This window comes from Rhinopithecus roxellana, chromosome 10, assembly GCF_007565055.1.
Source record: "Rhinopithecus roxellana isolate Shanxi Qingling chromosome 10, ASM756505v1, whole genome shotgun sequence".
Lineage (NCBI taxonomy): Eukaryota > Metazoa > Chordata > Mammalia > Primates > Cercopithecidae > Rhinopithecus > Rhinopithecus roxellana.
The window spans coordinates 26091309-26116044 of NC_044558.1; the positions used below are offsets into that span (position 1 = coordinate 26091309).

Genomic DNA, 24736 nt, shown 5'->3' on the forward strand with positions numbered 1-24736 from the left:
TATCAGTTGCCTATTATGTGACGGTTCCATGCTAGATGCCGAGAGGAGATAAAATGATTCATATATGAAGTCAACCACCTAAAGGAAGTGGAAATTGATTCTGTATACAAATAGCCACATTTCAAGGCAGAATATGAGTCTGAAGGCTACTGAAGCTTGATGTAGAACCATCACAATAAAGAAAAGCTCCGTATGGAAGACACTTCAAACAAGCCTTTAAGGGTGCACAGGCAGAGACGAGGAGAAGGGCATATCATCAAGACAGCATCTCCAAAGGCTGGGACATAGGAAGGCGCCATGAACACTTGAAAAATAGGACATTGCTTAGAGAGCAGTGGTTCTTAACAGGAGAGGTTCCAGGGTTTTGAGATATCCTACAACACAGGACAGTCATACCCAATGAAGCTTTGCCCACAGGTCTACCTGACTTTCAGATATTTTGACAATCACGTAAGGGGAAAAAAAAATTCATAATGACCTAACCTAGAAACCAACTCCATTTTACATATGAACACAAAGTATTTTTTGTACGGTTTTAAAACACATTGAATTTTCTAGAATGTACCACCACACAAATTGATGGAAGATTATACATTGCTTTGTCTAAAATGACACCAAGATTTAGTCACCATTTCAGAAAATCACCACCCAATAGTAAAACTATCTATGATGTTTGAGTCTTTTTCTTTTTTCTTTTCTTTTTTTTTTTTTTTTTTTTTTTTTTTTTTTTTTTTTTTTTGAGGTGGAGTCTCACTCTGTCGCCCAGGCTGGAGTACAGCGGCTTGATCTTGGCTCACTGCAACCTCTGCCTCCCAGGTTCAAGCAATTCTCCTGCCTTGGCCTCTCGAATAGCTGGTATTACAGGCACACGCCACCAAGCCTGTCTAATTTTTTGTATTTTTAGTATAGACAGCGTTTCGCCATGTTGACCGGGCTGGTCTCAAACTCCCAACTTCAGATGATCCCGCCTGCCTCGGCCTCCCAAAGTGCTGGGATTACAGACGTGAGCCACATGCCCGGCCAATGTTTGAGTCTTTAATACGACACACCCACGTCAACCTATATTTATAGACTGAAATTTATTGCTTTCATGGCGATTTTCTATACAGAGGCACTATGTCTTCGATTCCAGTCTGAGCATTTATATGTTCAAATACACATTGTTTTATAATAAGTTACTTTCTCTATATTCATCTTCTTATAGTATAGTAGAGTTATGTTAACTTTTAAAGAGATTTTTATAACACAAAATGATCATAAAATCAATGACTTGAAACTTTTTTTATGAATGTGGGACATTAAGAAAGTGGAGGTGTCAGAAAAGATAGAGATTGAGCTTATGTCAAACAATGAAAAATAATTTTCAAGAAAGGGAAGAGAAAGAAATTCAGCTTGATGATTTATCCCTTGAGCTTTTATTTAAAAACCTTTAAAATTATGGACATCATTGAGATTTCAGGACTTAAATGACAGAATTTTAGAGCAGAAGGGGTTCTTGGAAATCATCTAGCCTAGTCCAGACCCTTCATTTTGTAGATGAGGAAACTGAGGCCCAGAGAGGTGAAGGGCATGTGAACACACAGATCACCAGAAGCTTTTAAAACACTATTTTTTCTAATGGTTTGTTTTCAAGCCATGTGTGGCCACCATTTCTTAGTGTAGACGCCTCACAAGCAGCCCCTGTGAGAGCCTACAGAGGTATGGATCCTCTGCCTCTTCCACAACATTGGCATAGAGTATAAGTCACAAGGTGAATGTGAATGAACCTCAGGAAGTATATACCACCTGACAATCACAGAGCATAGAGCACTAATATGATTAGCAAAAATTAATCCTAAGCAAAAAAAAATACTTGTGGCTGATGCTTACAGATTTATATTTTTGTATATGAAGGAAAATATACATGTTGATTGGTTTTAAAACTACATCTTTGGTGATTATAATTATTTTTTCGTTACTAGTATTGGAAAATGATTCTAAACATTTCTCCTTATTTTGGCAGGAACAATCTGTCTCTACTAAATGACAATGGCCAGTTACCTCACTTAAATGGTAATAGCTCACATGTTTAAACAGCCACCTAGGGACTGACAAACTCATGTGCTTTTTAGCAGTGTTATCACTCATCATTCAACACAGGTTTATTGAGAAGCTTCTGTGTCTGTGTCAGGCACTGGGTATGACAGTAGCCAATAAAATAGATATGATCCCTGCACTCACAGAACTTACACAGGGAGACAAACAATAAGACAGATCACAGGACCATTTATAATTCACCTGAGGGACCGAGGGAGGCAAGCTCACAGGGCCTAGAGGGAGACACTTGTGTAAACTAAGATGCAGTGGGACTGGGGGTCCTGTGCCGCATGGTCAAAGTTAGGGCAGAGGGACAGAGGTACCCATCAGCCCCTCTTATGAAGGAGGTGACCTTTGAATAGGGCCATAAAGGATGAGAAGGATTCCACTGCCCTGAGACAAGGGAAGGGGCATTTTAGGAGAAGAGAACTGAATGGGCAAAGGCATGGAGGGATGGAAGTGACTGGTGTGCTCCAAGGAGACCAAACCTGTGGGGCAAAGGGAAACAGACCAGGCTGGGAAGTCAACAGGGCCCAAGGCAAAAAGCTTGGCAATCTCCGCCAAGGATTTCTGTCCATTCCACATCACCAACTTGAGCAGAGACTTTCCCAATGCTGGGAGAGGAGGCTGATGAAAAGCATCCACAGGAGGGAAATTTTCCTCTGCTGGCTCAAGCAGGAATGGCAGTGTAGTGATGAGGACTAGGGGCGTCGATCCCCACAGAGACCCGACTTTGCACTCCCTTCCATGCCCTTGCGTAACTGTGTGGCTCTGACATTCTGAGCTCCGTTCTTCCTATGTGGGGTGATAATTCTATGGGTGGACCACTGAGAGAATTAAATGAGATGCTGATAAAGCCCTTAGCACTGCTACAAAAAAGCCTTCAATAAATGGAACTTATTCAAACCTGCCCCCAGGTTCCATGGGGTCATATGGTGAGGAAACATGCAAATAAGAAAATCAGTGACCATGCTGAGCATGGTGGCTCACACCTGTAATCCCAGCAATTTGGGAAGCTGAGGTTGGAGGATTGCTTAAACCCAGGAGTTCAAGACCAGCCTGGGCAACATGGCAAGACCCTGTCTCTACAAAAAATTAAAAAATTAGCCAGGCATGGTCGCACACTCCTGAGGTTCCAGCTACCAGGAGAGCTGAGATGGGAAGATCACTTGGCCCCAGGAGGTCAAGGCTGTGGTAAGTTGTGATCACACCACTGCACTCTAGCCTGGATAACAGAGCAAGACCCTGTGTCAATAGACAAAAACGAGAGAAAAAAGTCAGTGACTACTCTGACCTTCCGTGAAGCATGTCTTCTGTGACACCAGTTGCCTGCAGGGCAGGCAGAGGGTGTGGGAGTCAGTAGAGCTGGCTATAGGCAGCTCCCATCTACAAGATCCCTTTATCCTGGCAAGCAGGGATTGAGGACAGAAGAGCAGAAATATGAGTGTCACTTGGTGTGATTAGGTGCCCCAGATAGAAAAGGTCCCTGACTCACAGCCCACACAAGATCTGCAACTTCAGACAGCTGAGGCGGGCTGCAGAAAAATGCTCTCTGCAAAGAGGCTGAATCTGCTCCGAGCACCTGGCCTCTCAGGCTGGCTGTGTTCACAGCAGCAGCTCTTCCTCCTCTGCCCACATCCACCTCACCCAGGTGAAACCAGGTCTCAGCAAAGGCAGCCACAATAAATGACTCTGGGGCCAGCCTTCTCCGCTCACCTGCAGGCTGTCTGGGCTGCAGAGGCGACAGCTGCAAACTCTCTTGTTTTGCAATCCTTCCTCTCCCCACTCAGCTAATGAACAAGAATGTCTGTTTCCCCTAGCAGCCCCCACACCCTGCTTCTTTCTCTAGCTCAGAAAGGAATAACAACAATAACAGCAAAAATAATCACAACAATAATCATCGCAGCTGTGTGCCATGTACTACTTTACATTCCTTACTTGTATTTTGTATTATGTTTTTTGGGTTTTTTTAACGTAGTTTTTTTTTTTTAATTTTGTATTATGTTTTAATTCTCACACAGCCTTATGAGGTTAGTACTATGAACCCCATCCTCATTTTACAGATGAGAAATTGGGGAACAGAGAGCTTAAGTAAACTGCCCAAGATCACACAGCTAGTAAGTGACAGAGCCAGAATTGTGGGCCAAGTCCAGGACCAGCCCTTCCTCTTGTTAATGAGGAGGGGTGTTCTCTCAGGGTTAGAAAAAGTGTCAAGTATTCCTAAGCTGATCCTGAGCTTATTATACTGTTGTCAGCCTAAAAATCTGTTTTTTTGAAAGACAACAACTTTTTATTAGGAGTTCTTTGCACCCAAACACACGTTCATTAAAATAACAATTCTCCTTGGGAATAAAATCGTAATTGAGGGTGTAGCACAGAGTTTACATCATCAGCCTGGCCAGACTGAACACCTTTGGGATGTGCCAGAAAAGAATTAGTTGTTGCGTAGACACAGTCACACCTGCTTCTACTGATTTTGACTTCATCCATTTTATATGCCCTGAGAAATGCAATTATAAAGACCTCATGCAGACATGTTCTTCCCTTTGTTTATTCACAGACACCCACCACATGCACAGAAAGAAATTCAAATCCCTGTACCCTTGTACAGAGATAAGATATATCCATCAAAACTCACCCTGAGCACCCACATACTCACTTAGGGCCCAGAGGCACACATGGGTACGTGTCCCTGCATGACAAGAGATGAATTCCCAAAAGCAAGCAAAGTCAGACACATACAAACGTGGAAATACACAGCAGGCGCCTAACAACAGTAATGGCTAAGATGTATCAATGCTTACTATATGCCAATGTTTACTGAGTGCCTTGGTCTTTCATACTTTATCTTAATCTTGTCAACCATCTGTAAGGCACATTTTAAAAATAATTACTATTATTCACATTTTACAAATAGGAAAACTGAGCCTCAGAGGGTTAAAATACTTGCCAAGGTTCACACGGCTAATAAGTAGTGAGACAAGGTTTGAATGCAGGTGGTCAGACTCCCCAGCTGCTCCTAGCACAGTCAGGCACAATACAGGTCCCACACGTTTGTGATTATGCGTTGGCACACACCTGGCAACTTAAATATCACGTGCCCAAAGCAGAATTCCATTTCCCTCAAAATCTGCTTCCCCTCCACCGCCCCACCAATGCTGGCCCATCTCAGTCAACAGCCTTCACCACCCATGTAGCTTCTCAAAGCCAAAAGCTAGGAGTTCTCAATCCCTCCCTTTCCTCCAGCCTACACATTCAATTCATCAGCAAATCCTCAATGCACTCAAAACCCTTCACCTCCACTGCTATTGTCCTCTCTGAGCCACTGTCAACTCTGGCTTGGACTATTACAGTAGCCTCTAGCACTGGTCTCTGCCTCATGCTTGTCCCATTACACCCATTTTCCACACATCAGATTGATTTTGGTCTTTTAAAAATATCAATAGAATCATGTCATTGCCCTGCTTAAAACTCTCCACTGGCCTCCCACTGCACTTAATGGAATCCAAACCTAATGTTATCACCTGCAAAACCCAAAGTGGCCCTACCTTCCCCTCCTGGAGTCCATTGCCGCCCAGTTACACCAGTTCTCTTTCCCTTTCTAAGTCATTCAACTTGCTTTCCAGCTGAGGAGCTGTATGACCTGAGCTGTTTTCTTTACCTGGAATGTTCTTTCTCCTGGTTTCCACATGGCTGCCTACCTTTGTGTTCATGAGATCTCCACAGAGAAGTAGCAGAGAGAATGGCTACCTGTCCCACAAAAGCCCATGCTCCCCTTCCACAGGGCAGGGTTGGTGTTCTATCCCTGCTTAGTTACCTGTGTGGCCTTGTAGGCCCAGAGTGGCCAAGTGCTTGTCAAAAGAATGGGTATGGAGGTGGCTGTAAGTCCCTTCCAGTCTGAGACTTCTGAGGAACAGGTGTGCTTTTCCTCTCTCCCCCTCCCCCTAACACAAGTGGAGGGCTCTGAGGCCCCAGGGGATGACACAGCCTTAATATGGAAAGAAAACCTGTCTCCGAGTCACCACATGGAGGAAAATGACTTGTTATCTAACTAGGGACCCCATATCACACTGTTATATGAGTAAGAAATAAGCTTCCCTTTGAGAAGCCACTGAAATGGGATTCAGTTGATATGGCAGCTAGAGTTGCCGTAAGACAGAGACATAGTCCCTGACGGCTCAAATAACCACCCTGGCACCTTGTCACATCACACTGCATGGCGCGGATAATTATTTGACATGTTTCCTATTTATTTGTTATCTGCCTTTGTCAACTAGGATGTAATATCTATGAGGGCTATGACCTTATTTGCCTGACTTACTTCTCTATTCCCAGAACTGGGAAGAGTGTCTGGCACAGAACAGGCAACCAATAAATATTCTGTAATGCATGAGTGAATAAATAAGAGAATGAACCTGCTCAATACATGGTTATTTAATTGAGTAGGGCAGCAGTAGTGGAGAGGCATGTCCCACCCATGGCCTGGCGCTTGCTTCCTCCAACAGTGTTGTTCCCAAGACACCCGCCTGGTTCCCTCCCTCCTCTCTTTCAGTGATGTATTTAAATGTCCCTTCCTCAGTGAGACTCCCCAGAACACCCTATTTAAAATCCTAACAGTTCCTACACATCCTGCCTACCTCTTTCTCTGCTTTGGGTTTCTTCATAGAACTCTCCATTATTGAACAGTCTCTTATTTAGTGACAGTTAATTCTTTGTCCTCCTCCCTTCCCTAATAACATGAAAACTCCATGAGGTAAAAACTGGTGTCCATTTTGTTCACTGTTGTATTCCCACTGCCTAGAATAGTGCCCTGGCACAGAAAGGCACTCAAGTAATGTTTGGTGAAAGAGAGAAAAAAGAGAGAGGAACAGGGGGATGGGGGCGAAGAGGGAGGGAGGGAGAGGGAGAAAGGGAGGAAGGGGAGAAGGAAGGGAGGGAGAGAGGGAAGAAGAAAGGGATGGAGGGAGGGAGAGGGAGGAAGGGGAGAAGGAAGGGAGGGAGAGAGGGAAGAAGAAAGGGATGGAGGGAGGGAGAGGGAGGAAGAGAGGAAGGGGAGAAGGAAGGGAGGGAGAGAGAGAAGAAGAAAGGGATGGAGAGAGGGAAGAAGAAAGGGATGGAAGGAGAGAGGGAGGAAGGGAGGAAGGCGAGAAGGAATGGAGGGAGAGAGGAAAGAAGAAAGGGAGGCAAGAAAAGAAGGAAAGAAGGAAGGAAGGGAGGGAGGGAGAGGAGGGAGGGAGGGAGGGAGGAAGGAAGGAAGGAAGGGGAAGGGGAGGGAGGGAGGGAGGAAGGAAGGAAGGAAGGAAGGAAGGAAGGAAGGAAGGAAGGAAGGGGAAGGGTAGGGAAGGAGGGAGGGAGGGAGGGAGGAAGGAAGGAAGGAGGGAAGGAAGGGAGGAAGGAAAGAAGGAGGGAAGGAAGGGAGGGAGGAAGGAAGGAAGGAGGGAGGGAGGGAGGGAGGAAGGAAGGGAGGAAGGAAGGAAGGCAAGCAGGAAGGAAGGAAGAAGGAAGGAAGGAAGGAAGGAGGCAGGCAGGAAGGAAGCTTAGCTCTGTGAGGGAAGAGGTGGGTAGATGTAGGAGGCAATACAGGGTTTAGATCAGAGCAAGGGAACAACAGCCACATGAGCAGAAGAGAGAGCCACCCATTTCTAACTCCCCTGACATGTCCTGAATGAATGGTAAATCTGACTCTCTTACCGTAGTTTCTGTACTGTAATTCTGTGATGAAGTAATGGATCACAGACATGATGTCGCTGCTTTCACAGGTGCTGCCCACAAAATGAGGAATCAACAACATGCTTGGATATTTCTTTTTGAAGTAATTAACCCAGTTGGCAATCAGAGTGGACTTCCCACAACCATGTTCTCCAGACAAGAGCAAAATAGACTTGTAAGTTGGAATAGGATTTATTCTGAAAAATAAAAGGGTAATAAAATGTAAAGAATATTTACCAAGGCAGGAAAGCAGGGAAGGAGCAAAAGAGAGAGGAAGGAAGGAAAAGAAAATTTTCCTGCATACATTTTCCTTCTAAAAGATAAAGTTCTAGTTTCAATTTTGGCCTCAGCCGGCTTCAAAGAAGTCATTCACCTTCTGGGCTTTAGCTTTGTCCTATGTAAAACTAGAAGAATAGAGACAGCAACCTTGGAAGGCCCTTCCAGCTAGACAAATCCTAGGTCTGTCCAATAAGAACCAGGGTTACATAAATGTCCCAAGGCCTGGGGAGGGAAACGACCACATTAGTCCACTGCCCTTGCATCTGGCCTGCTCCTCCTCCCTTGGGTTATCACCACCATCACCAGGCTGGTCCTTTGTGTAACATCATATTGGAAAAGCATCAGAAATTGAAGCACTGCCAGGTGCAGCAGCTCATGCCTGTCATCCTGGCACTTTGGGAGGCCGAGGTGGGCAGATCACTTGAAATCAGGAGTTTGAGACCACCCTGGCCAACATGGTGAAACCCTGTCTCTACTAAAAATACAAAAATTAGCTGGGTGTGGTGGTGTGTGCCTGTAATCCCAGCCACTTGGGAGGCAGAGGCAGGAGAATTGCTTGAATCCAGGAGGTGGAGGTTGCAGTGAGCCAAGATCATGCCACTGTATTCCAGCCTGGGCAACAAAGCAAGACTCTGTTGGAAGTGAGGAAGAAAGGAAGACAAGAAGGGAGGGAGGGAAGGAAGGAAGAAGGAAGGAAGAAGGAAGGAAGGAAGGAGAAGAAAGGAAAAGAGAGAGAAAGAAAAAGAAAGAAAGAGAGAAAGAAAAAGCAAGAAAGCAAGCCAGAAAAGCAAGCAAGCAAGCAAGAAAGAAGAAGAAAGAGAAAGGAAGGAAGGAGGGAGGGAGGGGGAGGGGAAGGAAGGGGAGGGGAGGGGGAAGGGAAGGGGAGGGGAGGAGGGGAGAGGACAGGAGGGGAGGGGAGGGAAGCACTCATATGCCAAGAATTCCCATCAATCCTGATGACTACCAAAATAGAAATCAACTAAATTACTATCATTGTTAGTGACTCACTGAGAGTCTTCTCTGGTAATACTGCATGAATATGACTTCTTTGAACTGCCAGGAGCATAACACAACTTGTTTTGTGGCTTTTTCACTGAAAAGCTTCTGAATACGCAGAGTATCGTCAGGTCCATGAAATTCACTCTTGCCTTGTGCCTTACACAGTTATGATTCAATAAATACGTGTCTAGTGACTTTTCACTGATGTAAGTTCCATAAGGAGGACAGTTTCCAGGCTCACCTTATTCACCGTTGAATATTTAGTGACTTGCACAACACCTGGCCATAACTTGTTCAGTAAGTGAAAGAAATAAATAAACCTGACATTCAGCTTGAGCAAAGAAGAGAATCAGCCTGAAAATTCATTTAAAAAGAAAACCTAAAATAGTGTCATTAGAAGTTGCTTCATAAGAATTCCATCTCTGTGGCTGGGGACAGTGGCTCACGCCTGTAATCCCAGCACTTTGGGAGGCCGAGGCAGGCAGATCACGAGGTCAGGAGATCGAGACCATCCTGGTTAACACGGTGAAACCCCATCTCTACTAAAAATACAAAATTAGCCAGGCATGGTGGTGGGCGCCTGTAGTCCCAGCTACTCAGGAGGCTGAGGCAGGAGAATTGCATAAACCTGGGAGGCGGAGCTTTCAGTGAGCCAAGATGGCGTCACTGCACTCCAGCCTGGGTGACACAGTGAGACTCCGTCTCAAAAAAATTAATAAATAAATAAATAAATAAATAATAAAATAATAATTCCATCTCCATTAATATGAGTTTGGAATCAATGCCTTATTGCTGAAATGATTTCACCAGCAAATCTGAATGGTCAGGTTTGATTTTGTGCCCTAGTTCCACTTTTGCTCTCTTTCGGTTTCAACCAAACGGTGTGAGTCCATTAAAATATGTCATAGAGGCCAGGCATGGTGGCTCATGCCTGTCATCCCAGCACTTTGGAAGGCCAAGACAGAAGAATTGCTTGATCCCAGAAGCTTGAGAGCAGACTTGGCAACATAACTTGTCTCTAAAAAAATTATTTTTTTAATTTAGCCAGGCATGGTGGCATGCACCTGTAGTCCCAGCTGCTGGGGAGTCTGAGGTGGGAGGGTCCCTTGAGCCCAGGAGTTTGAGGCTGCAGTGAGCTAGGATTGTGCCACCGCACTCTGGACTGAGAGACAGAGCAAGACCCTGTCTCAAAAAAAAAAAAAAAAAGAGTCATGTAAGTAGGTTATTGCTCTGCTCAAAAGTAGTACAGTAAAAGCACAAATCCTTACAAAGACCTGTAAGACCAAACAAGATCCACATCCTCCCCGCCATCCATTGCATCTCCAACCTCATCCCCTACCACCAACCCTACAGCTCTGACTTTCTTCCAGCCGCCTGGCTTCTTTGCTATTTCTGCAGCCTCAGGGCCTCCACATTTGCTATGACTTCTGTCTGGAATGCTCTTCCAACACATCTGAGCATAGCTTGCTCCCTCACTTATTTCTGGTAGTTACCCAATGTCACCATCTCAGTGAGGGCTTCCCTCACCCTACCAGATGGCCTAATTCCTTCCAGCGTTTCCTTTTCCTCCACAGCACTTGAAGGCATCTCATGAATACTACGTATTTCACATAGTTATCATGCCTGTCTCCACAATGCAAGCTCTGTGGAGGCAGAAATTTATGTCTCTTCTGTTCACTGCCATATCCCATGTCTAGAACAGTTCTTGTATCTAGCAGGTAAAATAAATGAAGGAAAAATGCAATATGAGACATCCACATAATCCGGGGTAGGGTCTTAATTTATTCTCAAGAACAAAAAGAACATTTCATTTTGCAAAGCAATCTGTGGTTCCTTTCGAAATGAGAAAAAAAAAAAGGATCCTATTGATCTATATAGTTGTTTATTAAGACAATGCTTTGAACCCTGAAAAGAACTTTCCTTTTCTGTTGACCTATACATGCTATTCAGGAACTTAAGGTACAGAGCACTGTTTCCAAATGGCAAATCAAATAAGGCCCTGAATGTTTTCATATATCTAATTATAAAAGGGTTTATTTGTTATATTTTTACTGAGCACAATAATTTGAGTTGTTCAATTGTAATAACATTTATTACATTTCTCATCCACTCTGAAACACTTAAAATTATAACCTAAGTGAGAAATAATTCACATACTAAAAAATTCACCATTTTAAAGTGTACCCTTCCATGGTTTTCAATATATTCACAAGGCTGTACAAGCATCACTGCTATCTAATTCCAGAACATTTTCAGCATCCCCAAAAAGAAACTCTGTACCCACTAAGAATCATTCTCCATTTCTTTCACTACCCTCTTCCCCCAAAAGGCAATAATCAACTTTCTGTCCCTATGAATTTGTCTACTTAAACCAAACATTCTTAACACATGACCTACATGTTTCTCCTGTGGTCTGAAAATACTGACCGAGCACCATGTTGTATCAACTGAATAAATTGTCTTCCTCTTGGCATGGGTTCCCAGAACCACAAAAGTATTGGTAGCCCTGTCCCTGAGTGAACCAAACCAGTAGGTTCTGAACCTGGGGCAGCAACCGTGAAGAACAGCCCTTAGCCATCCCAGCACTGCAGTTTTATTTCGAAGCACAAATCTCTCACAGGACACACGAGATGCAAGGTAAAAGCTGGAAAATGAGAATAGAAGAAATAAAGCTATCCTAAGAACCTCCCCACTTCCAGGGATGAGACTGGGAGGGATACCACAGATAACCCCAGCTCTCTCACTGCTGGCCTCAGCTTCCTAATGCCTGTGGATGGTGAACACGGTATTTCACTACCCAAAGTGAGAAAGATATAGAGGTTTTATTGTAGAGGATACTGGATAAAACAATAAAGGAGTGTGTATGTTGACTAAGATAACCTGTTTTTCTGTTTAGAGATGGAGTCCCATTATGTTACCCAGGCTGGGCTCAAACTCTTGGGCTCAAGGGATCCTTCCGCCTCAGCCTCCTGATTAGCTGGGATTACAGGCATACACCACCATGCCCAGCTCAAGATAACCTGATTCTTTACACACAAACACAAACAACAATATGGTTCATATCATTTTCATAAGTGCTAGCTGAATATCTGAATGTAATAATGAGCTGATGACATATGTGGAAGCTCTTTATAAATTACACAATACTATGCAGATGCATTATTCGTATTTCCTAATTTCTTCTCTCTGTCTCTTTATTTTTATTTATTTATTTTTTTTTGAGATGGAGTCTCGCTCTGTTGCCCAGGCTGGAGTGCCGTGGTGCAATCTCGGCTCACTGCAAGCTCTGCCTCCCGGGTTCACACCATTCTTCCACCTCAGCCTCCTGAGTAGCTGGGACTACAGGCGCCCGCCACCACGCCCGGCTAATTTTTTGTGTGTATTTTTAGTAGAGACGGGGTTTCATTGTATTAGCCAGGATGGTCTCAATCTCCTGACTTCGTGATCTACCTGCCTCATCCCTGCCTACCTGCCTACCTGCTGGGATTACAGGCATGAGCCACCGCACCTGGCCTAATTTCTTCTCTTTAAAGTCACTGCACCATTCTCAAAAATTACTTAGACCACCTTTGTTGTATGGGAGAAAAAAGAAGGTGGTTCCCTGCACTCTGGAAGTGTCTAATCTTCTTGAGGACACTGGAGGAAACTATGTGAAATACCAGAAAAGCTTTGCAAGTGCAGAGTGATATCTGATAAGAAAATTCTAACCCTGGGGTGGCGTTTAGGGGGTCTCTCTTGCTCGAAGGGATGAGCATAGAATGGGGAAAGTTAGAAAAGGCATTCCAAGTTTGGGGGATTGCGTTCACCAAAGTCAGGCTGTTCTGCCTGAGCTTGGGATTTCTTAACATCTTACCTAGGGACAGAATCTAAGCTGGAACCTGCTGCCACATTGTTAAAATCAAGTTCCACATCCTTTAAGGCAAATTTTTCCAGGATTTCAAAGGTCCTGTCTGACTCCTTGGAAATAACAAACATTTGCTTGCACTTCTCAGTAAACTCTTCGTGATAGAAACGTTCAAAGCTGTGCTTGTAGTCTTGATAGTAAAAAAGATAAGTTTTAATAACTTGGATTTGTAGTTTAACATTTTCGATTCCACGTGTTATTACAAATGCCCAGGAAGGCATCTTTCTGTATCTATATCACCTTCTTTCTATTTGTGAAATATTCCATATTTCACAGCCCATTCAATATACTAATGAAAGAAAACTACAGGAAAAGAATTGAACCTTTCTTCTGCTATTTGTACACAGAATCCTACTTAGGATTCCAAGTTATTTCATGACCTCAGAATGACAAGGGCAAAAAAATTAGGCTTGCTATATAATGCAGGTCATTTTTTCAAACTGTTAGCTAAGTAGGAAGTTATCTAATTCAGTCTTGTGAGGTATGTATGTGTGTCTATCTATGACAGAGGTTGAGGGAGTGGGGTATATTTTTAGGACAAATGCCCTAATAAGGATAACAACCATGGGTACAGCTGCAGCTCTGCCATTGGGCAAGTTTTTTAAACTCTCTGGTAAAATAAGGGGGAGGGGCCAGACAATGGATAATTTCTGAAGTTTCTTCCAGTTTTAATTTACTGCAATTCTAAATTCATTGCCTAATAAAAGTCAGGGTGTTCTGGGCTCCCAAAATGCCCTCCTGTCTCTGGAGACACCCATATTCCCTATGTTTGTTTGTTTGTTTGTTTGTTTGTTTGTTTGTTTGTTTGTTTTAGGAGTAAAGGCTGTTATCAACACATGCAGGAAAAGGAACACCAAATAGTTTAGTCTGATAAGTTCCCAAAACACTCACATTGTACCTTCATAGTTAACAGGGCTGCCCCACGGCTCAGACCGGACCAGAATAGACCGGGAGGATCCACAGGCTGTCCAAGGTCAGCTTCAAGTTTCAAGATCTTAGACAGAATTTGGATGACCTCACAGTCTAACAGTCCTCTTGCACTGACCCTGAGCCTCATCCAATAGTCTCAGGGATCTTCAAGGACCTCAAAAGTACTTCTATGGGTCAAGAGTGTAAATTAATAGTTCTACATTGTCTTACAATAACTACCAGCTGCCCAAATGGCCTATCACTATGCTGACTGTGGACTATGAGATTTTGGAGCTACCTAGGTGATTAAAGGGCATTGAAGATCCAAAAGATAAAGAATTTAAGACTTCTTTCTAAAGGAAGGAAGGATTATTTTAAAAATAATCCATCCATTCCATGCCTTCTAATGCATTTAGACCACATATATACATTCAAGAATATGTCTAAAATAAGCTAACCTTTCAGTAATATCCAAAATCAAAGACTAAGGAGAATACTATGGAGAAATAATATGACCTTAACTCCAAAACACAGAAAGGCTATATTCTTGAACACATTAGTGAATATTAATCAATAGACGCAGTTTAGGTTGAGATTAGTAAAAGAATATTAATATTAACCACATTTCTGACTTTAACCAAATGCATACATTCTTATTGAACCCATTTGTTATTATTCATTCTCACTAGTTATTAACTCTGTGCCTGATATGTGTCCGGTGGTGTCTTTACTGGTTTACATAATTACTCTCAAAGTGGTTAATGTTAACCCATTTTACAGAAGAAAAAACTATGGTTTACCAACACTACGTAATGCACTCAAGGTCACATAGCTAGGAGTGGAAAAATACAAGATCCAAAGACCTGTCTGTCAGATTCTAAAACCCCAAGCCTGTCATAAATATGTGGGTTCTTTTTAGCTGCTCAACATCCAACCACCCTACCCTAGTTTCAGTAACAGCCCTAGATTATCATAGGGGATCCCCCCATCCCAACTCCCAGTTCACATTACTCCAAGGAGGCTAACTCCACTTCCAGCTCCAGAGGTGGCTTGTGACCCAGGATTAGCCAATCAGAGCATCACATTCCCTTGGTACCCAGTGATTGAATCAAATGCAAGTATATGGCCCAAGTCGGGCTAACCAGGGCCAGAAAGACTCAATGTTAGGAATGCTAGGACTTTGAGCCATTTCTGCTGGACTTGAACCTGGAGCTGCTATGGCCCATCTTCCTCTTCCTTCATGATAGAGAAGCCAAGGAGCTGAGCTAACATCAGGACAGCAGGGCCAGGTTGAGAAGCAGTCAGAGGCGAGGGTCTGGTACCATCATTTGAGCAACTGAATGAAGCCTGAGCTGAATCAGACTTAATCCTGGGCTTTTTAGTTACATAAGCTAATAAATTCCCTCTTCGTTAATATCAGTTTGAGTCACTTGCAACCAAAAGAGTTGGGACTGATACAATGTTCTTTTTCCAGGGTCCAGGTGATTTGGCTTCTAGGCAGTTTTGTCTAGCCTGCAGAGGTTTGTCTTCACCACCACCACCACCCACACTGAATTCAAATGACTCTCCTGTTCAGTACAGATCCATCTGCTCCCTATCACATTACAAGGACTATTGTGTGCCTGGTCCCTGAAAGCATTTGAGAATGTACCATCTGCCACCATTTTCCATCCCCATGTTAATTGGGCCCTTTCATCAGTAATTCATCATCTTTTGGGGTCATTAAAGCCTTTTGAGAATCTAATCAAAGATACAGGCCATCTGCCTACCCCCAGGACACACATAGGCATATAAACATTCTACTTTTCATTCAATTTCACATAATTTTCATATAGCCTATTTTTCATATAATCATCACAGATCCCTCCTGAAGTGTGTCTAGGTGACAGACTCTTCCCTTTTTAATCTGGTACATGTCCACAGGACACTATTTCCAAAAATAGTGGTAATCATTTCATTCAGAGGCAATATAATGTCAGGCAATGCTTCTCAAACTTTAATGTACATGTGAAGCTCCTAGTCATCTTGTTAAACTGCAAATTTTAATTCAGTTGACCTGGAATGGAGCTCAAGATTCTACCTTTCTAACAAGCTATTAGGCGATGCTGAGGCTGCCAATCCATGAGTCACATTCTAATAAAAGAGGTGAAAAAGAACAGGCATAGATTTTAGAGTCAGAGGGACCTGAGTTCAAATCCTGGATTGGACCCTCACTAGTTATGTGACACTGGTAAGTCATTTCACTGCTACACAGCAGCTTTCATTTGCTCATCGGCAGAATCAGAATTATAATATAACACCTACCTTGCAGGGTTAAACCTTGAAGATTAAATGTAATAACAAAACCAAAGCACCAGAAAATTAATAAAAGTTGATTCTCTTCCTCTTAGCTCAGTATTTCTGAATTTTGGGTAATTCTTTATTATGGGGGCCATCCTGTGCACTATAGGATGCTTGTCAGTATCGCTGGCCTCTCCCCACTGGATGCTAGTACCTCTCCCCCAATCGTGACAACCAAAAGTGTTTTCAGACATGGCCAAATGTCCCTTGAGGGAGCAAAATCGGCCCTGGTTGAGAACCACTGCTCTAGACTCACTTGTTAAATGCCAGATATTTTGGGTATTCTCTGAGCTCCTTAACCCCCTAAACAATCTTCCATGACTGACTCATTACTTGCTCTTATTTTCAGTTGCAAAAATCTTCAAAGTGGAGAAATATATGTCACAAGAACACAATAATAATTTTTAAATGCTTAAGGAATATTTGCAATCATTTAAAAATTCCTTTCACAAGGAAGACCTATAAAAACATTACCTTTATGTTGATAAAGAACTTAGTTATCTCCATATTTACTAACCTATATTTTCAATCATTAAAGTGGCTGGATGAAGTTTTTCTATCACGACTGACCAGTCCTTGAAAACCAGCTCACCCAACTCGTGGAGATCACTATAAAATCTCACAGGCAGCCCTTTACTAATAATCTTGGCCTTAAGCTTTCCAATCCTCAATTTTTCCTCTTCGTTCGTTGAAGAACTCGAGGGCAGCCTCTCTCCCTTTTCCTCATGATCTAAAGCCTTCAGCAGTGGGGTTCCAGTCCTAAAGTAAAAATACTGAAATTGAGATTCATTCAGAAATGCTGCTTGGATTATCTCAAACTCCATCAGACTGCAGTTGGGGTTCTCCAGAACCCAAGGATAACCGTTTTTTGCAGCAACATAGAGATTCTGTTCTACTTTGGATAAGCTTGACAAGCGAGTCACTTTGGAGGTCATGAAACGTGAGTAGTCGGGGAGGAAGTCTCCATACGTCTGACCCAGCATGCAGATGAAAAAGGGAAAGCAGCTGTTCACATAGTCAAGGCAGAGCTTCAGATGTTGGGAGCGAAGACAAGAATACTGTCTCAACAGGTGGGTGGGTAAGGATTTTGGGGCCTTTAATTCTGACCAACTCAGGTCCACGGCTTTGAAATATGTGCCCCGGGAATTGCAGAGTTCATTAAGCTGAGGGAAGATGTTGTTTGCCAAAAAGTCTCTCTCTTCTTGAAAATCATTCAGAGTCGAGCAGATGTAAGGCTGAATGGGTTTCTGGGGCTTTTGAAGGAATTGGGTATACCTTTGTACATTCTCATTTGTCTTCTGGTTCATTTCTCTTTGCTTGGGGACAACACTATGCATAAAATATCACAATTTTCATCCTAGCACAGCCACCAACCCCCACTGCTTCTAATCTTCCTCCCAATTATGTTTGCTATGAACAGGTGGAAATCTTCCTTGAAAACTGTTTCTTATCAGTATTGGAAGGTGAGAGATGCCAACCAAGGGACAGATCAGAGTTGAAAAACAACCCAGTTTAAGTTAGGACTGAAAAAGAAAAAAAAAACATTCATTTTAGGATTACAGGCAGTGCATGTCTCCCCTGTACTTCCAAAGCTTTTGCTGAACCAGAAGGCAAGTGGGTACAAGCCAGAGGCCTCCCCCTCTTTCCCCGAGCCTCCCAGTCTACCTTCTCAGTGTCCCTGTGGCCAGCTGCTACTTCGGTCCCCTATGAATTTGGAAGTTATACAAGGGCACTTGCTGACAGTGTGAAAAAGAAAACAAACCCAGAAAAGGAGCTCAATGTCTTTAAGCGCAGAACAAGCCAAGGAAGACCTATGACTGTGACCAGAAGCAAGAATGAAAGCAGGTCTGAAGATGAAGTTAGGACAGGAGGAACAAAGACCCTGGACTGAAAGCAGCTGGCAGCTGAGAGGCAAGGAAGTCTGGATCTAAGACCCTGGGAAAGTTCAGGGAATTTTCTTAGTCTTGTATTGTGCAGGCTCATACAACATTCCACTCATCTCCATGAATTAAATTCCACTGAGCTAATGGAAAAACATACACCCTCCAACAATGTCATAGCTATGCTTGCAACAGCTCAGAAAAAAAAAGATGGTAACAACCTAGTTGTATGAGGTTTTTCTTGATACAACTCTTTTCCATGCCAAATATTGCTCTTCTTTGGTTATGTTTATTGCTTTCAGTTGTGGAAAAACATATCACATTATAGAGCAATTTTTCATCAGGATCACCTGACAACAAAATAACAATGCAGTACCTTTTTAAAAAGTGTTAACCCTTTGCATGGTATTGTTCTGACAATCCTATGATAGCCAGGATTACCACTCTACTTTATGAATGAAGAAACACAAGTGCAGACAGGTTAAACAGGACATCCAAAGTCAATTAGCTAGGAAGTGGAGAGCCAGGATCCAAACGTGGGTCAGTCTTACTCCAGAACACATACAGTATGATGCCACCATAGAATAAAGATAAGACCCTAGGTCATGCAGACACTATAAAATTGGCGGGTGGGAAATACCTATGCAATAAACAATACTGTAATAAATAGGTGGCAATTTAGAAAAGAGTAATTTAAACCACAATCTCACACTATTTTACAAAAAAAAAAAAAATTCTGAAAGATGGCAGAATAGACACTAGAGGAGTTTTATTAGTAGACGCCTCACCAGACATGTAGAAGGTTCAAGACAGATTATTGGCCCTTGCAGATTCTACCTTCTCCTATTCCCCTGTAACAAAGGTCATTCCTATTTTACTCACTACCAATCCTTTATCAATAGATATATAAACAGAACCACACTCAGAGATGAGTCAAATAATGGAAACTTCAGATACATTTTAAATAGCTATGAATAATAGGTTAAAAAAAGCTAGTGGAGGGCCAGGCGTGGTGGCTTACACCTATAATCCCAGGAGTTTGAGACCAGCCTGGCCAACATGGTGAAACCCGTCTCTACCAAAAATACAAAATTAGCTGGGTGAGGTGGCACATGCCTGTAATCCCAGCTACTAGGGAGGTTGAGGCAGGAGAATCGCATGAACCCAGGAGGTGGAAGCTGCAGTGAGCCAAGATCGCACCATTGCACTCCAGCCTGGGCAATAAGAGCAAAACTCCATTAAAAAAAAAAGCTAGTGGAAAATATGTAAAACATGTGTAAATAGATGTAAAGTTCCAGCAAAGAGATGAAAACTATGAGAAAGACTCAAATGAAAACATTAGAAAGAAAAAACATGGTATCCGAGATGAATTCCTTCATCAGACTTTCTAGAAAACTTAACACAGCAGAAGAAAGAATCAGAAAACGTGAAGATGGGACAACAGAAATCCAAACTAAAATGCAAAGAGGAAAACAAGGAGAGAGGGAAAGAAACACCAAACACCCAAGAACTATGGGAACAACTTCATCTACTCCAAATAGATATAACTGAAGTACTGGAAGGAGAAAAGAGGTAATGAGGCAGAAGACATAGTTGGGTGGGGAAGGGAAAGGCTTGAATGTTCAAAAATAATGAAAGACATAAAACCACAAATCCAAGAAAGTCAGATAAACCCAAGCAGTATAAATACAAAAAAAAGATAAAAAGAAAAAAAAAACAATAAAACACCTAGACACATCACACAGAGAAACAAAGATAATTGAGTGAATTCTTTGTTTTGTAATTTTTTTTTTTTTTTTTTTTTGTAGCGACAGGGTCTCACTTTGTTGCCCAGGCTAGTCTCAAACTCTTGGCTTCAAGCAATCCTCCCACCTCAGTCTCCAAAGTGTTGAGATTACAGGTGTGAGCCACTGCACCTAGCCAAGTGAATTCTTCAAAGTACCAACGGGGAGAAAAAAATAGTCAACCCAGAATTATATATCAGGTGAAATGTCTATAAAAATGAAGGAAAACTGAAGACTTTTTCAGACAAACAAAACTGAGTAAATTGACTTCCAGAAGGCCTGTGCAATAAGAAATGTTAAAAGAAGTTCTTCAGAGGCTAGGTGCAGTAGCTCACACCTGTAATCCCAGCACGTTGGGAGGTCGAGATGGGTGGATCACAAGGTCAGAAGTTCAAGACAAGCCTGGCCAACATGGTGAAACCCTGTCTCTACTAAAAATACAAAAATTAGCTGGGTGTGGTGGTGCACACCTGTAATCCCAGCTACTCGGGAGGCTGAGGCAGGAGAATTGCTTGAACCCAGGAGGCAGAGTTTTCAGTGACCCATGATGGCACCACTGCACTCCAGCCTGGGTGACAGACCAAGACTCCATCTCCGGGGGAAAAAAAAGGGGGTATACACTGTAAACCCTAGAGCAACTAATACAAATTTTAAGAAGAAACGTAACTAATAAGCCAATAGGAGAGCTCAATTGGAATTAGTGCAAAAGAATGCCAAGAAAGAGAAAAATAACCAGATGGAACAAATAGAAAACAAATAGCAAGATGGCAGATTGAAATCCCATAACATCAATAATTAAACTAGATGTAAATCCCTCCCTTAAAGGGAGAGATTAGGAGATAAGATTTAAAAAGCAACACCCCACTACATGCTGCCTAGAAGAAATCTACTCTAAATATAAACAGATAGACAAAATAAAAGTAAAAGGTTGGAAAAAGATATACCATGCAAACACTATTTAAAAGTAAACTACAGGGCCTATATTATTATTCAGAAAAAAGCAGACTACAGAATAAGGACTGCTACTAGGAATAAAGAGTGACATTACATTACATAATAATGAATATAAAAATAACTCATAGGTCAAAGAGAAAGTGAAAAAAAATTAGAATGACAGAAGGCAGCTCATTTGTTAGCTGGAGAAGGTTTGGGGAGGAAATACTACAAATGGAAAGGAGCACAAGGAAACTCTTGGGAATGATGGAAATGTTCTATATCCTAATTATAGTGGTGGTTACACAGGTATAGATATTCATCAAAGTTTATCAGTTGAACACTTTAAATGGGTGCATTTTATGTAATGTAAATTACATCAAAATAAAGTTGATTATTTTTAAAAATCCAGGAACTACATAGCAAGAGGAAAATGTTAAAGTGAAAAAAGAAAAAAAGTAGTTATAGCTCATAATAATAGCAATGTGAATAAAACACTGCTAAATATGGGAGACAGCATAGTATAGAGATTGAACGTCCAAGCTCAGACCAATTCCCTGGATTCAAGTCCTTACAGTCAGTTTCTTAAATCCACTGTGCTTCAGTTTCCTCCTCTGTAAAATAGGGATAACATTATCTATATCGCAGAGTGGTTGAGAAGATTAAAGAAGTTATTAGATGCAAAATGCTTAGAACAGTGCTTAGAAACAAATGCTCAATAAACGTTAATAATTATTATTAAAAATGAATGCACACAAGGAACAAAAGGAAAGAAAACATGGCAGCTGTCTTAGAATACTCATATTATGGCACAACTGCAATCAAAATTGCTATAAATTCGTTATTTTATAATAAAAACAAATTAAAAAATAGTCATCTCCATACTCTGCTTCACAATTGCTGATAAAAAAAACTTCCCAGTTTTTGCAAGAAGAAATTAAAAACAGAAAACAGAAACCTAAATGAAAAAAGGAGTTATTTTTGAGTGGACAGAAAACACAGAAAAATAGGGCGTGCGTTTTTATTTTTCTGCTTTTTGAGACAGGGTCTCGCTCTGTCACTCAGGCTGGAGTGCAGCGGCGTTATCATTGCTCAGTGAACCTCAAACTCCTGGACTCATGCAATCCTCCTGCCTCTGTCTCTCAAATAGCTGACACTACAGGTACCTGCCACTGTGACTGGCTACGTTTTTTTAAAGACAAGGTCTCACTAAGTTTCTCAGGCTGGTCTCAAACTCCTAGCCTCAAGAGATCCTCCTGCTTCAACCTCCCAAAGTGGTATCCACCATGCCTGGTGCATTTTGCTTTAAAACAATTCAAATTTTAAAAAAAATTTATGCCAACCGGGCGTGGTGGCTCACGTCTATCATCTCAGCACTTTGGGAGGCCGAGGCAGGTGCATCACGAGGTCAGGAGTTCAAGAGCAGCCAGGCCAATATGGTGAAACCCCATCTCTACTAAAAACACAAAAAAAAATTAGCTGGGCATGGTGGCACACACCTGTAGTCCCAGCTACTCAGGAGGCTGAGACAGGAGAATTGCTTGAACCCAGGAGGCAGAAAGAGTGAGCTGAGATTGCGCCACTGCACTCCAGCCTGGGCAACAGAGCGAGACTCCATTTCAAAAAAATAAATTACTATAAATATTTCATTATTACTGTAAGTGGAGGAAAAAACATATATATGGCACAAATAGACAGTAGCTGTAAAAATAAATGCATTAAGGCCAGGAGTCATGGCTCACTCCTGTAATCCCAACAGTTCGGAAGGCCAAAGAGGGAGGACTGCTTGAGCCCAGGAGTGTCCAGGCTGCTGTAAGGTATGATGGAACCACTGGGCTCCAGCCTGGGTGACACAGCGAGGCCCTGTCTCTAAATAAATAAATATAAATGCATTAAAAAGAAAACAATGTAATTAAATTCTAGTTAGATACAGTTCTTTTTATTAGAAAGGGAGAGATGAACGTGTTCTTAGACGGACATGTACCAAACTGACTTTCTCTTCCCATAATCAGTAAGACTGAAACAGAATTGAAAGGGTTCAACTTTTGCAAGAGGAAGTCAATGTTATTTAATATTTTGCCCCTGGCCCACCTGATAGCAGTAACTGGCATCAGAGTGGCACCTCCTACTTTGTTGGGTACACTCCCAGAGGTTGAGCATGGACTTCGGAGTCATATAAACCTTGCCTCAGGATCTGACTCTGACACAGTTTCTGCACCTGTAAATCTGGAATACTGATCTTACCCCTAAGATGGGAATAAATGAGGCCTTGTATAATAAGCACCTCATAAGCCTTTGTCTTTTAAATTTTTTTCTTTTAACACTGTGAAGGTAGACTTCTCATTAAGAAATATCCTTCCCAACAGATTTCTCAATCAAGCTATCACTGTTTAATATACATTTTATTTTATTTTTTATTTTTTGAGACAGAGTCTCACTCTGTCACCCAAGCTGGAGTGCAGTGGCGTGATCCTGGCTTACTGCAACCTCTGCCTCCTGGATTCAAGTAATTCTCCTGCCTCGGCCTCCTGAGTAGCTGGGATTACAGGCGCGTGCCACCACACCCGGCACACCTGGCTAATTTTCGTATTTTTAGTAGAGATGGGGTTTCACCATGTTGGTCAGGCTGCTCTCGAACTCCTGACCTCATGATCCACCCGACTCGGCCTCCCAAAGTGCTGAGATTACAGGCATGAGCCACTGCGCCAGGCCTAATACACATTTTAGAATCTGCAAGGTCTACACAAAGTCCTCAACAAAACTTTGCTATTCCTATTATTGTTGTTAATATTATTTCTAGTGCAAATGTCTGAATTCATATTTCGTGATGAAACAGCCTCAGTAATATCACTGTATTTATTGTAGCTCTTTATAACAAAAAGTTATAAGAAAAATCTATTAACTGGTCAAAAATGCCTCTGACCTTTTTCAGGAATTTCTTGCAACATTTTAAGGCTTAGAAATTTCTATATTCAAATCCCACCTCACCTCCACCCCACAATCCTTTTAGTATCATTTTAGTAATTTTATCCCTGACAGCCCCAAGTTGTATTTTTTCTTTTTTCAAAAGCTTCTTATAGCCTGGCTAACATGGCAAAACCCCGTGTCTACCAAAGACTACAAAAATCAGTCAGGCATGGTGGTGCATGCCTGTAGTGCCAGCTACTCAAGAGGCTGAGATGGAGAAACTGCTTGAACCCAGGAGGCGGAGGCTGCATTGAGCCAAGATTATGCCACTGCACTCCAGCCTGGGCAACAGAGTGAGACCCTGTCTCAAAAAAAAAAAAAAAAAAAAAAAAAAAAAAAAAAAATTCTTACGCTTAAAACGTAAATTGATGAGAATGCAAGTTTGTGCAACTTTCCTAAGAGCAAACTGTCAGTGTATAGCCAAAGACTTGTAAAACAAATCATGTATTTTTACCAAGCATTCCAATTTTAGGAAGCTATTCTATTTGTCTATAAGGATTTACCTCTAAGGATTTTCACTGCAGTGATATTTACAATGGTTTTAAAACTTCTAACAAACTAAAGGTCTAACAATAATAAATTGGATATCTTGTGGAAAATGTTTATCATATATTGGTAAGTGAAAAAGATAGTTATAAAACTGTATTATTGTGTGATCCCATTTTTAACTTAAAATGTGTTAAATATTAATAAAGACATCAAGATGCTAATAGTGATATATCTGATTACAGCACATGGGTTATTTTAATTTTTTTCCTTGACTTTTTTTTTTTTTTTTTTGAGAGGGAGTCTCACTCTGTCACCCAGGCTGGAGTACAGTGGTGCGATCTCAGCTCACTGTTCAACGGATTCTCCTGCCTCAGTCTCCCAAGTAGCTGGGATTACAGGCGCCTGCCACCATGCCCAGCTAATTTTTGTATTTTAGTAGAGATAGGGTTTCACCATGTTGGCCAGAC

At 42.0% G+C, this 24736-nt stretch overlaps 1 protein-coding gene across 1 annotated transcript in view; it reads right to left on the bottom strand.

The window, feature by feature from the left end:
- LOC104657486 (putative tetratricopeptide repeat protein 41) overlaps positions 1-24736 on the bottom strand; it is an 87342-nt gene that overhangs the window by 57564 nt on the left and 5042 nt on the right. The window contains exons 2-4 of the mRNA XM_030939286.1: positions 16734-17739; positions 12917-13097; positions 7768-7991 (exon numbers count right to left, since the gene is read on the bottom strand). Coding sequence (XP_030795146.1) covers positions 7768-7991; positions 12917-13097; positions 16734-17553 — 1225 coding nt within the window. The 5' untranslated portion in view covers positions 17554-17739. The remainder of the gene's footprint in view (positions 1-7767; positions 7992-12916; positions 13098-16733; positions 17740-24736) is intronic.